The sequence below is a fragment of the Phaenicophaeus curvirostris genome, chromosome 1 (assembly GCF_032191515.1).
Source record: "Phaenicophaeus curvirostris isolate KB17595 chromosome 1, BPBGC_Pcur_1.0, whole genome shotgun sequence".
Lineage (NCBI taxonomy): Eukaryota > Metazoa > Chordata > Aves > Cuculiformes > Cuculidae > Phaenicophaeus > Phaenicophaeus curvirostris.
In genome coordinates this window covers 12410979-12423810 of record NC_091392.1, presented here as the reverse complement: position 1 = coordinate 12423810, position 12832 = coordinate 12410979, and the positions used below count along the sequence as shown (strand labels likewise).

At 38.0% G+C, this 12832-nt stretch overlaps 1 protein-coding gene across 16 annotated transcripts in view; it reads right to left on the bottom strand.

The window, feature by feature from the left end:
- Window positions 1–12832, bottom strand: part of MAGI2 (membrane associated guanylate kinase, WW and PDZ domain containing 2) — a 741259-nt gene that overhangs the window by 224738 nt on the left and 503689 nt on the right. For all 16 annotated transcript variants that reach the window (XM_069878960.1, XM_069877803.1, XM_069878147.1 and 13 more), the window contains one exon: window positions 3309–3388. In XM_069878960.1, the coding sequence (XP_069735061.1) occupies window positions 3309–3388 (80 nt within the window). The remainder of the gene's footprint in view (window positions 1–3308; window positions 3389–12832) is intronic.

Here is a 12832-nt window from a genome sequence, read left to right as displayed (position 1 = left end):
ACTGCCTTTCAATGTTAAACTACATTTTTTACTGCCTTATGGGACTTGTCATTACTTTCTATACTCACTCGCAAAGAACAGTCTCTGTTAGCTGACCACTCACATAATATACCTGTAATCATGAAAATCCTGTGAGTTTGCCATCTAATGCAATTTTACAGAAATAGAGCAACCAGGGAATATAACTCACAGAAACAAAGGAGGCAAAAGTATAAGTTCTGTAGTACTTTACAGATAAAAAATTATTAACCAATTTTTATGTGAGAAAAAAGAGTATCATTATTCCAATTCAGAAAATCCAAATATTTAATTCATATTTTCAGGAGAGAAAACACAATTATTTTCAATGAAGTCAAGATTTTCTGGAGGAAATCAGAAATGCATGAAAAGTTCTAGTTCTTATTGAAGAATTGTAGGCATTTTTGCCTATTTTTATTATGAAACTCAGATAGGTACCATGCAAACAAAGACTAGCAGGCAATTCTTGCTTCAAAGACCTAGCATATAAGTAGATCTGACAGAGCAAAAGTTGAAGTAATTTGCTGAAATTCATAATCAGTTCCATGACAGAGACAGAAATACAGATGAACCCTTAAAACCTCCTGACCTACAAAGGGGTTTAGAGCAGTCGCTGTCATTAAAAGAGAAAGAGTCCACAGCATGGAGGCAAAGAAAGCTTGACTTTGTAGAGCTTGTCAATCTCTTGATCTCTTGATCTCTTGATGCATCTGAAAATTTTTCCAAGAGGAGGGATGTGCTGGAAGGTTGGTTCAGATTTTGCGAAGAAGAATAAGCAGGCACTGGGATATGCAGATACAGAAGCCAGAGAAAAAGAAATCATATTTGGCAAGGATATATTGAAGAGCTGAAAGTGGAAGAGAGGAAATGCCTGGAGCAGAGGGGGGCCCTCAACATTGCTAGCACAGAACATCAGGACTCAAATATCGTACGCTGCTTCGACATTGTGTGGAAACTGTGTGCTGGTGGCAGAATGAAGGATTTGGTAGGGTTTACACTGAAAGGAGAACTCAAAAGTTGGGTTGCTCAGAATGAAAACCTGATAGCAGAATCTGATAGGTGATAAGGACATCATAATGTATCTCAGAGAAACAATACAAGTTTCAGATGTAAAAAATGAACGCAAATGAAAAATACCCACAAGTTGTGCAGACAGCAATAAAGAAGCAAGGTAAGTATCATTTCCTACTTAAACACTGATGTCTTTCTAAAATTTTGTATCTCTGACTAAAAATGTGACAGAATAAATCATGAAGTGTAACAGAAAAGATATTTGGCATAAAAAAAATATCTACCAAGTGGTAGCTGAAATGCATGTGGAATTAATCCTTCATCTGACATTATATCTAAACAGAAATTCCAAATCCCCATGTGATATAACAAAGTCTCTGGTGTTGAACCTCAATGGCAAACTACAGTGATTTTAAAGCATATTAGTGATTGTTAAGAACCTTTTCTTCTGCAGGCATTTGATTAAAAAAAACAACAAGCCCACATTTTTTAACAAACAAAGAACCTTAGGAAAAGAGAGGATGTTGCAAGAACAGTCCCTGTAAGAATACAAGATCTCTCCCTAAAGTCTTTTATGCTTCACTTCAAGTACTTCACAGTAATGAGCTGAGCAGCTCTTAAAAGAACAACATGACCTAGCATACTATAGTAATTCAATAATCTAGTAGTCAAGTAAATTCAAAATAATGCTGTTTCTTTAATGCACTGATCTTAATTTTAATTTATTTCAGACACTTTGGCATTTTTTTTAATAATTCAGTGCTTCTTGTGATCTTGTAACACAACACTCAACAGAAAAAGAATAAAGAAAAAAAAAGCAATACACATTTACTTCTGGTAACTCCATGATATGTTGCTCCATAAATATTAGTGGATTTGCCTTCTGCCTTTTCCACTAGTATTCCTTAAGGAGCAGACAAAGATACAGCCTCATACAAGTACTGTGAGAGATTTATAATGCAAAACTCCTGTGCCCTTATTTCAGTAACATTTCTTTTGTATTCACTGTAGAATTTACTCTGGGAGCTAGTGTTGTCAGTGCTACAATCAGTATCACAAAATCATTCAGACGTAATTTCTGATGTCAGAAGAGAACGTCAGAATTACTGCTGATATAATGAAAGGATTTTCAGAATATAGCAATCTTTCAAAATAAAGCTATTTACAAAAAAAACCACGAATATTCTTTACTAAATCACTAATTACAGCCAGCAAATCCTCAGCGACCTCTTTATCAGCCCAAAATGGCACTGAGTTTACTTTCTGCTATTAGTATTTACATTAACCAAATTAAAGTATTCTGGAAAATTTAAAATAAATCAGATGCAGTACATGAAAACATACTAATACATAACTATTTAATTATGCTTTGAATTAATGCACATAGCATGCATGCATTTAGTCCTCTGTATCTCACAATAATAAAATAAGTAGCAGTCTTCAGAATCATTACTTCTTAACTGGCTAATTGAACAGACACTGAACTATAAAACAATGAAAAAAAAAAATCCACAGAAAAGATCTATTACAATTCATTTTCACTTTGGCTTCCTTAAATTATTTTGATGACTGAAACTTTATCAGAAAAAAAATTAGGATTTATACTGAATGCATATAAGGTAGTTTGATAAGATCTGTATTATTTTATAGCTCTGAATCTGTCAACATTGTAATCTCTCCTGCACAACAGCAACAGCTTTAAGCATCCTTAAGAGTATATATGCTTTCAAAATTTAAACCATTAAAAACGCAGTAGCCCCCAATCCAGTCTTGAACTCTGACAGACACCGATCTCTCTCTACCTCCCACACCCTGTTTTATCAGACGCTATTTTGTTTAAATTGGCTACTAAATAGCATAGCACTGTACCTTTAAATACAAATCAAACAATATTCATATTCCCACGGTGCTGCTAGTTTCCCTTATGCATTGAATTGCCTGCAGATTAAAAGCTCAGAATCTGAAAAGGGATTCTGTTCTGCAGACCAAAGTTCTCTGTAGGAGATGAGGGAGAGGGTCAGTCCCGGAGTCACACACACAACAGGCAGAAAACACACTTGTGATCCTCAGCTTTGGATAGCATCAGAAAGGGGAATAAAAAGCAGAAACATATGGCACACGGAGAACTGGTATCACTTATGGCTTCTAACCAAAGCAGCAATTAAACACCTTTCATCATTCTGCCAAATGCCTGTTTTTTGTAAGAACTGAGAGAGAGAAACACACACACACACAAAGGCAAATCCCCTCTGAGCAGCAACGAAAACTTAATAACCTACCATTTTCTTTGCACTCTTCTGGAGGTTTAGCCTTTTTCGCAAGTCGTGGATCCAGCCATGATGTTGTCTTTGTGTTATGGCTGAAAAGAAAAGAGATCACTCTGAGCAGACACATACTGAAAGGAATCAAGTTTATTCCTTAAGAAAAAAGGGTTAGTCCAACAAAATTGCAATCGATACACTTAATTTGCTTACTGGTTCTAAGTAGCCCTGAAGGAGGTGTAAGAGTAATTGTGCAAGGCAGCTGTAAATTTGGCAACCTCAGCTCCCTGTCCTCAAAGCAGCTATTTTTATTAAAATCAACTAGAATGTTGCCAAGTTAACCTCATTGAAAATGCAGAACTCATCCAGAGCAAAAGGAATTTATTACAAATACAGTGTTCTCTCGTTCAACGAGTACAGGCGACCGGATTCTGTACAATTCTCACAGTTTTCAGATAGAATTATTTTTATCTTAAACCTGACTTTTTCATAAATACAGGTTTGTTATTTCTCACTAGCAGAACTGGCAAGGCACAGCGAAAGTGATGCAAATTACAGCATGCTCTTGCAAAGTCTACATTTCCGGACAGAGTGATTAATGATACTTTGTTTAACAAACCTTTATCTCTCCATATATAATCCTTCTATGGAGATAAAATAGATATGCACAAGCTGAATGAATCATGTGGCTCCTTTCTGTACTCAGAATAGATCTTTGAGAAATCAGCCATCAAATAGCATTGAACTGGCACAAACTGTTTTCTGGGAGAATATTTTGCCAAATGAATTGATACTTAGCACAGCTAATGAGACTTAAAACAAGATCTTTTCAATGTATACCTTTACCATCAACATTAGAATTTGAAGCAAAATGTTCTAAATATGTTAAGAAACACAGACCATAAACCAGAAGATTATTTGATCATCACTCCTTTATTTTTTGAGATGCCTTTCCTACAATACCATCATTCAGAGACACTTCTAACCCATGTTTTATTTATCTGATACATCCTAGGAGGATGCTTGTTCCAGACAATTTATACAGCACTGAATTATTTATTTTATTATTAATTTGCTGTGTCATTTTAAAGTGTACTTAAGACTTCTCTTATGAACATTAGTGTAAGGTGTACAAAAAACAGGACATCTGGCAAAAAGTGTATTAGGATGCAATAGTTAGTTGGTGAGTTACTGATTAACTGATACAGCTCATGTGGTGCAAACACCACTGGTTCCCCTAGTGGAAAAAAAGTGTATAAAGCAAGTTCCTTCTCTCACCTTGACTCCCTGTTTAGACCACGGCATATAATTTTTTCCTCTGCCTCGATTTCTCTCTGTTTCTCAAAACAGAGCAATGTTACCTACTACTCAGCATTATTGTCACTGTGTTAAAGCTTCCTCCACATTTCGGATGGGAAAAATGGTAGACAGGAGTTAGGTACAGACAAAGTAGCAACTACAATGAAAATTGAGGCATTTAAATTCCTATTTTAAGCACGCCCTAGTCTAGAAAACCATTCATGACAGGTGATGAGCATAAACAAAACCTTCCCTTACTTTGAAAGCAGTGATATATTTGCAGAGTATGAAGAATGATAAGCCAAAGGTAAGGTAAATTTAAAATGATGCCTGCAGCCCGTGCTTGATTGCAAATGTAACTAAGATGCTCTCCCTGAAGCTCTGGCTGCCTCTGGTCTCCTGTAGGGTGTGTTTTCATACCACAGTCACAGCCTAACTGCAGCTTGTGCAGACATACTTGAGCTACCTTTAAATTAACCGGGAGAGATACTGGCAGCAATGGCACCACAGCAGTACGGAGCTCAGCATGGGCTCATCATCCCAGCATCTACTGAACTACTTGGGTGCAGCCAGCAGCGCAGGCTGAACTGCACACCCCCACGGGTACCCTGTTAGCAGTGCCAGAGCTCAGAGCAAGCTTGGACATACCTGTGGAAACTGGAGTCTTATCTCTGGAGCATGGGCATGCCTGCACAAGAGCCACTGTCTCCCAGCTACTACTTCTGAACGAATTTAGTGACCCCCACTGGCTGCAGGCACTGAGTGGGATTCACAATTGGTTTCCTATGGCTTTAAAAGAGGAATATATGCATGACTACTATTAGCAATGTTTGCTGTAGTGTATCTCAAGGCATTTTACAAAGGAAATAAAAAGAATCACCCCTATTTTAAAGGTGAGAATGTGGAGTCACAGAGTCAAGTGACTTTCCAAGGCCACCAAACAAGCCAGTGGTAGCATTGGTACTAGAAGTAAACTCTGCTGGAGTCAGTTGGTCAGTGTTTTCCTCACAAGTCCACACAACTTCAGAACAGACCAATTCACCAGCATTGAAATCCCCCCTAAGACCTAGAACAGACCTGAGAAATGAGTTTTCAGGCATCTGTAAAGATGAGTGCCAACCTGAAAATAAGCCAAATCCAGTATTACCATTCAAAAATGTGAATTAGTTGAATTACATCCTTCAAGGCTTTTGTTGAAACTGAGAACAAGCAAACATTTATGCTTCCATTCAGCCTAAATTAGGCTTACATAAACCCACAAGGACTTATGTCTTCCAGTTTTGTGCACTGTGGTCATTCTAAACAAAACCATAAACAACCAGAAAGTCAACAGTTTTTCCAACAGAGAAGTGATCCTTCAGTCTACAGCAACGTTTCAGAGAATGAAGATATCAGCTTTTACAGCACTCGATCTCCTCTTCTAGTTACTGTCTCTCAAATCCATTCAGCTGCTTGGTAAAAGCAAAACTCTCCCACAATAACTTTTATCTATAACAAAAAACTGAAGAGGCAAAGTACATTTTCAAAATCATCCCTCTCCTCCTTACCCGTCTTTACACCCGTTCCCTTGCCCTGCCTCTCCTCTTATTAACTATACTAAACACACATGCTACATCTTGTCACGGGACTTTAAATGCTTCTAGACAGGTGCTCAATTGGGTAAAAAATCTACTCTAGGAACAGACCTTGTTTGAAAGAAGGCAGAATCTATTCCACCCGTCTTCTAACACTTCTACAGTACCATCAATGCCCTCTTTAGTACTACACAGTACTGATTGCTTCAATCACCTTAGCAACCAGGTACAAAACACACAACCACTCCTACATGAAGGACAGATGTGACTACTGTTGTGCTGCTCTCAGCAAAAGAGGGAAATAAGTAGCTCTGGATTACAGTGCAGTATCTTTTTATACATGTTTACTTCTGTCCTACACAGGATGTTTATTTGTGAGTTTTGAAGTGATGCTGCTCTTACCATAGCCAGTGCCATCCTAGCACCACGCAGAGCTGTTCAGAGTAACCTTCTGTTGCCTTTCAGCAAGAACTACAATTGGTGTTAGCCAACCATAGAAACAAAGGAGAGGTAGATTCTTCCCCACACAGGTGGAACATATTGGGAATGAGAGGAAGAACAAAGGCATGGTTGTGCTGGCTTGCTGAAAGTCCCAGGCCAGGCTGCAGGGACATTTCAGGAGAGCCGCCACCTCAGCTGTGTCCCAGGGCTCTGCCTATTCCCTCTTAAGCTCTGCAGTGGACTGCTATCTGTAATAGCTAAAGGGCAACAATGTTTATATTGTAATGAGTCTTTGAACTAATTTAGAAGAAACCTTCATAGGAAAACTTTAACAAAGAGAAAGAAGTATGAAGAGTAAAATGGACAAATTAACACCAGTGGCAGAAGTAACATTAACATATATCTGCTGCATGAGCTGTGAATATTAATGTTTCTTAAGTATTAAAATCTTGTAAAATGTACAGTGTATAACCTGCCTGACCACTAGGTCTAACCATTTCTGTCCATTTGGGAAGTCTTATAGAGAGACCTTAAGGCAAAGGGAAGACTGGAGATTTACACATTAATTATGAATGAATTGCAGATGAAAAGCAAGATGAAAAGTTGTGGGATAAATGCACAAACAGGCAGTCAATGCAGTTGTCAATGTCTGAATGTGAGTGAAGTGATGCAATAAAAGCATCCTATGAGAAATACAGCTGTGGCTTCACCAGCATTTTCCACTGGCCACTATTTCATTATTCAGCAACAATCACACCTCATCATCAAGTGATCAGTTTAGAATGCCCAACCTTACACAATTTTGTTGATGTCAGTCACTAGCTAGGATGATTGGGCTAAGAGAAGTGCTGGCAAATCGACTATGTACATCTTAGAATCTGTCTTAAAGTCAAGACCAACTTTCTAATTTTGGCAGCAGTCAACAAAAGAATCCTTTGGTTTTGCTTCAAGCCACTGGAGCATGGGAATAGCGTAACATTTTCAACTTTATCCTAATTTGTTACCTGCTATACAAAATAGAAACCACTTATAGGCCTGAAGTGCAAATTGGAAAAATAATTTTTAAAAAGGTCACTCAGTAAAGCATCAGAGCTTAATATTGTAGCCAATAGTTAATAAAGTCATTATTGCTGAACTAACTTAAATCCTCCCTCTTCACCAAGTATTTACATCCAGCATAAATAGTTTATTATAATCAGAGTCCTCTGGTATGAATTATAGATGGTTTTAGCCTATGTGAAAAAAATACTTTTCAGCTGGTTTAAATAGAGTGAAAGAATGCTTTCCAGAAACTCTGACTCAATCCCTTGTTCTTCTCCAGCTTTTCTTTGTAACTCTGCTTTGAAGACTTTGTAAAGACTGTTTATGCCACAGTTCCCTATTATGACCACTGGATCTAAGTATCAGGACCAGAGTCCCTCAGGAAATCTCACTAGATACTTATCCATACCTTTAGCAAGTAAAAAACATCAGGTATGTGTCTTTTCTTATGAAACAATGTATTATCTTTTTATTATGATTGTTTGGTCGACATTATATTATTCCACTTAAGATTTGAATATAATGGATTTGTGTTAGCAATCTGGCAGTTTAAAGCACTTTGACAGAAAAAGTTTCCTGTACTAACAAAACCCTCAGACAATCTCTCTAAACATTTTTGAAGGGAATTTCGAAAGTAGCTGCTGACAATAATAGCCTTAATGTCTTCAGAAAACAGTGCAAACCTATTCTAAATTGTGACACTGCAAGGTGTGCAATTTGCATGTTATTGTGAAAGGCGTTTGAAAGTATTTATCAACAGGCTGCTTCAGTGTATTTGGGGACAGCATGTATGAGTTTGTTTGGGTTTTTAATGTGAATACATTACACTCAAGATGGTTCTTCAAATAACAGCTTGAGCAAAGTGGAGTATGAGAGACAGAGAAAACCACAATGGCCTGCAGGCCACCTGACTTCTAAAATGCTTACTCCTCCCTCCTTTTTGTATACCTAAGATTTGTACATACACAGAGCTTTTCAGATAGCACAATAATGATTTTCAAGTAATTTCTCTGTAGGGGGGTCAGTGATAGGAAACCAGAGCATAAAAATGGCAATTTCACAATTCATCCTGTGTAGGGTGCTACCCAAACTTGCACAAATGTAGGGACAGATAGAAAATGGAGTGATCCTTTGGCTGTGGATTGAAGCTATCACTACTAGTTTGTTACATTTCACGCTGTCGATCTGTTGGATGTTCTTGGAATCCATGGTACTTGAGAGACACGAGTTTGCAGGTGCCTATCCTGTGAATCCCAGATGGCCTTGGGCAGTTGATAAGCACTTATGTACTCAGCCTAAATACAGTTGTGGTGCCTCTAGGCATTCACAGTAGCAGAAGATGCTTATGAAGGGTTTTTTGAGGAATATATAAATGCTTAAGGTTTCCTGCAGTAACTTCTGCTGTTTAAGTCACTCTCTGACTCAGGCAGTTAATTTCTGACAATGAATGGGTTTCATCTTAGGTGACTTCAGCCATTTAGAAATCACACAGTTACTTGTGTTTTATTCCTCTGTATTCAAGGGAGAGGTACCCACACAGAATAATTTATCTTACCTATCTTCTGGTGGGACTGGGGGCTTAACCATATGCTCTCAGTGACATACTAGGTGCTATGACATCTTCCAAATGGCCTCCCACTGCCACTCCAGAAGGAAATAGATTTTGACATGTTCTGTGTGATAGATACCTGGTAGGTTCATGGAGATGTCTTGGGCTATTAGTATGCCTCTACAGTAGAGCTTTGCCTCAGATCAAGAGGACACTTTTCAAGTGAATCTCTCAGTTACCTTCATTTACACATGGAACATTCTCTCAGTTTGTGAACTTCTTTCTTTTGAATTTAAAACAGATGATACACAGCAAGAGCTCACCTAATGCACTACAAGGCGTTCACAGTCATGTAGCCCATGACATCTGAAAAGACTTAGTAACTGTGGATGTTGGGTCATCAGAACCAAGTGTTTCACTCTGCAGTCTACTGATATTGCTAATTTAGATATGGACATATTTTAGGTCAGAAGGAATTCTGACAGGTTTTAACCCAAAAATAGTCTCATGGACTGAGTTCAGGTGTTCAGGGGTTGGAGACAATTAAATGCATTCCTAGAGATCAACTTCCATTTTAGCTTCTTCTGAAAGGAATCGAGTTCATGTACTCTGAAATGTGCACCAAATCACAGCGAACTGAGACAACCAGAAGATTTGCTCCAAAAGTGTAACCCTGACACAAACTTCTATACTACTGCGGACATACCCTTGGATATCTGAGGGTGTCTTTACTGATAGAAGCACCTACATTAAGACAAAATAATTCTGCCTTTATCTTTGTACAGGATGAAGCAGCCTCTGGGGGAAATTATCACTCTCTGTTGACTACAGAAGGAGACTTGGCAATTTGTTTATGCTATAATAGACACACAATGCTATATGGAAAGCCAGGTGAGCTGAATCTTCTAGCTCAATAAATACAAAGGAGAAAAATTATAATAAAACTACAGACATCAGAGAAGAAGTGTTGGAAGAGGAAATCTGCAGAGTACAGAAGTGAGACCTTTGGGGAAAAGGCAAGAAATAAGTAAGTAAGGAAACAAAACAAGAGTTGATCTGGGAGTCTGACCTGGATGTCAGCATAGATAAAAACTGCGAGTGGGAGCAAGGGACAGTATATCACTAGTATAGACTGAGAATATCTTTATAGCATCAAAAGACAAGTGAAGAAAAAAATCCAGTGCTCTCCAAATCTTTTTCCAGTTCTATCATCTCCTCATTCCTAATTAAATCATCACGAAGCAAGGAAGTTGTGTTGGGAGAAAAAAAAAACAAAAACCAGGAGACATCTTTTCTATTGCCTGTCCCACTGAATGTCATGTTGAAGTCTGGTCAGCATTAGAGATCTGATCATGGCTATTCTGACTAAAGCTGATGAATTCAATACAAAATATAAAGAAAGAAAAAGAACTAAGGACATCTATGGTCATATTCATGAGAGTCCTGATGATTCAGAATTTTCTGCACAATAAAGTCATATTGATACAAGATGTCTTGTTTCCCAAAGGACAATACCATCAGAACAGCACGCAAAAAAAAATTTTCATCTTAATTGCTACCTAGTTAAAGTAGCAGAAATAACCACACAACCAAAACACGGTGAGTTTCAATATTATGAATTGACACACTGATGATGTAATGTATGCGTAGAAGTGCCAAACTACCTTATAAGAGATCAGGTAATGAATACTGGATACAGAAGTAATCTTAAGCAGGTAGAAGCCTGTGCTTCCATCTCAGTACTTTTAGTACCTTTTAGTACAAAAGATAAAGTTATCCATTGTAATGGTGTTAAGCCAATTAGGTAAGTCAGACTTAACTAATATATCCTGCTTTCTGATGGTGAACTAATGGAGCAACCAGGACTAGCTAAATAAATCATGATTCTTCAGGGAAGCAAAATGTTAGGATAAACATGTTATTCCTGCCATCTAAAGACTTCACTACCTTAAAAACTACTGAGAAGAAATAGTGATCCCATTGAAGTCAGTATTCTTAGAAACAAACTAGGTAAGGATTTTACTTTTCCAATTTGTAGTAATACTACTTTCCAGGTAACACCTGAAATAGCACCAGCGGTATACAAAACCTCAATAGCTGGTTTTTACTGTGAAGAGGAGAGTCTTTAGCAGAAGCCTGTTTCATAGCTTTTTTGTATGGTGCTTTCATAAAAAAAGCAGCTTTAACACTAGAAAAATATATTGCAGCAGGTCCAAAAAGCAATGTTGGCTACACTGCTCAGAGAAATAGGTGTTGAAGTAGGAAGAGATTGAACATCTGTGAGATGTAGCCAAATTCTCCTAAAAATCATCATCACAAGTCAAACAAGAGGATCGTTTATACGTGTATTGCATAGGTTTGAATTTATCCTAGCCAGATCTCCACTAATAAAAGAAGTAATATATTATAAGCAAAGGAGACCATATGTGCTTTTGAACAGTAGACAGTTAAATAGCTTCTATTATAGGCTACGTAATATCCTTGAGACTATTCATCAATGCTTAGTTGTAGCTCAGCTTAATGAACTACAGCTCCTCCTGATATAACGTCCCTGCACCCCTTCTAGAGAACTCTGCTGCTTATAGGTGGGTAGAGGGCTGGATATAGAGGCAAAATCAATTCTGTCTTTTATAAAGAAGTATCATAATCACAGAATCACTTAACCACAGAATGGCAGGAGTTGGAAGGGATGTCTGGAGATTATCCAGTCCAACGCCCCTGCTAAAGCAGTTTCACCTATAATAGATTACACAGAATCATGTCCAGGTTTTGAGTGTCTCCAGAGGAGACTCCACAACTTCCCTGGGTAGCCTGTTCCAATGGTCAATCAGCCTCACACAAAAGAAGATTTTCCTCATATTCCAGTTTATACCCATTACCCCTTGCCCTGTTGCTGAGCACCGCTGAGAAGACAGTAATGTGTAACTCAGAAGATAGTATGTAACTGTCTTTACAGGAGAGTCTGCAATGTTATAGTGTATGTGATGGAGTTGGAGAGGTGGGTGAGTACCATGCTTAAGGCTGACTGCATAGAAGCAGAAACACTGGAAGTCTTCATCCTTTTGTATTCTCTTCAACACCTCACTGGATGAATACAGTAAACATTGATTGCCCAGAATCCAACACAGCCAACATCTACTGACTTTGGGAGGACATCTGGATGCCTATGTCTCTAGTACGTGGTTTGAGAATAGTTGGCAAGGTGAGATTTGAAGCCTATGGGGAACTGCAGCCTTTATTTAGCCCCAGGAAAGAGACAAACTAAAAATCAGTAATGGCTACAATTTATTTAAGCATGCCAAATAGGTCACTGTAATTAGCCCTGTTTAAAGCAGAAAAGAAGGAGCACAACTGGATTTTCTTTTGGTGGTATTCCAGTTTATGTACAGCTTTTTAGTTATTGCATATTCTCATCAGCATATGTTCTCAATGAAAGAAAATGTAGGAAAAGGTCTCCTATTTGTATAGTCTGTGCCTGTATCTGAAAATTTTGATTCATATATAAGGGTGGCCGGAAACAACCAAAGAAACATGCTTAAGCAGCAATCCTGAAAAACAGTGGTAAGGATTATGCAGTAAGGATCTCTTCCTGTTTGTCTGGGAATGCTAGTATATGTAAACATAATGTCATGCAATTA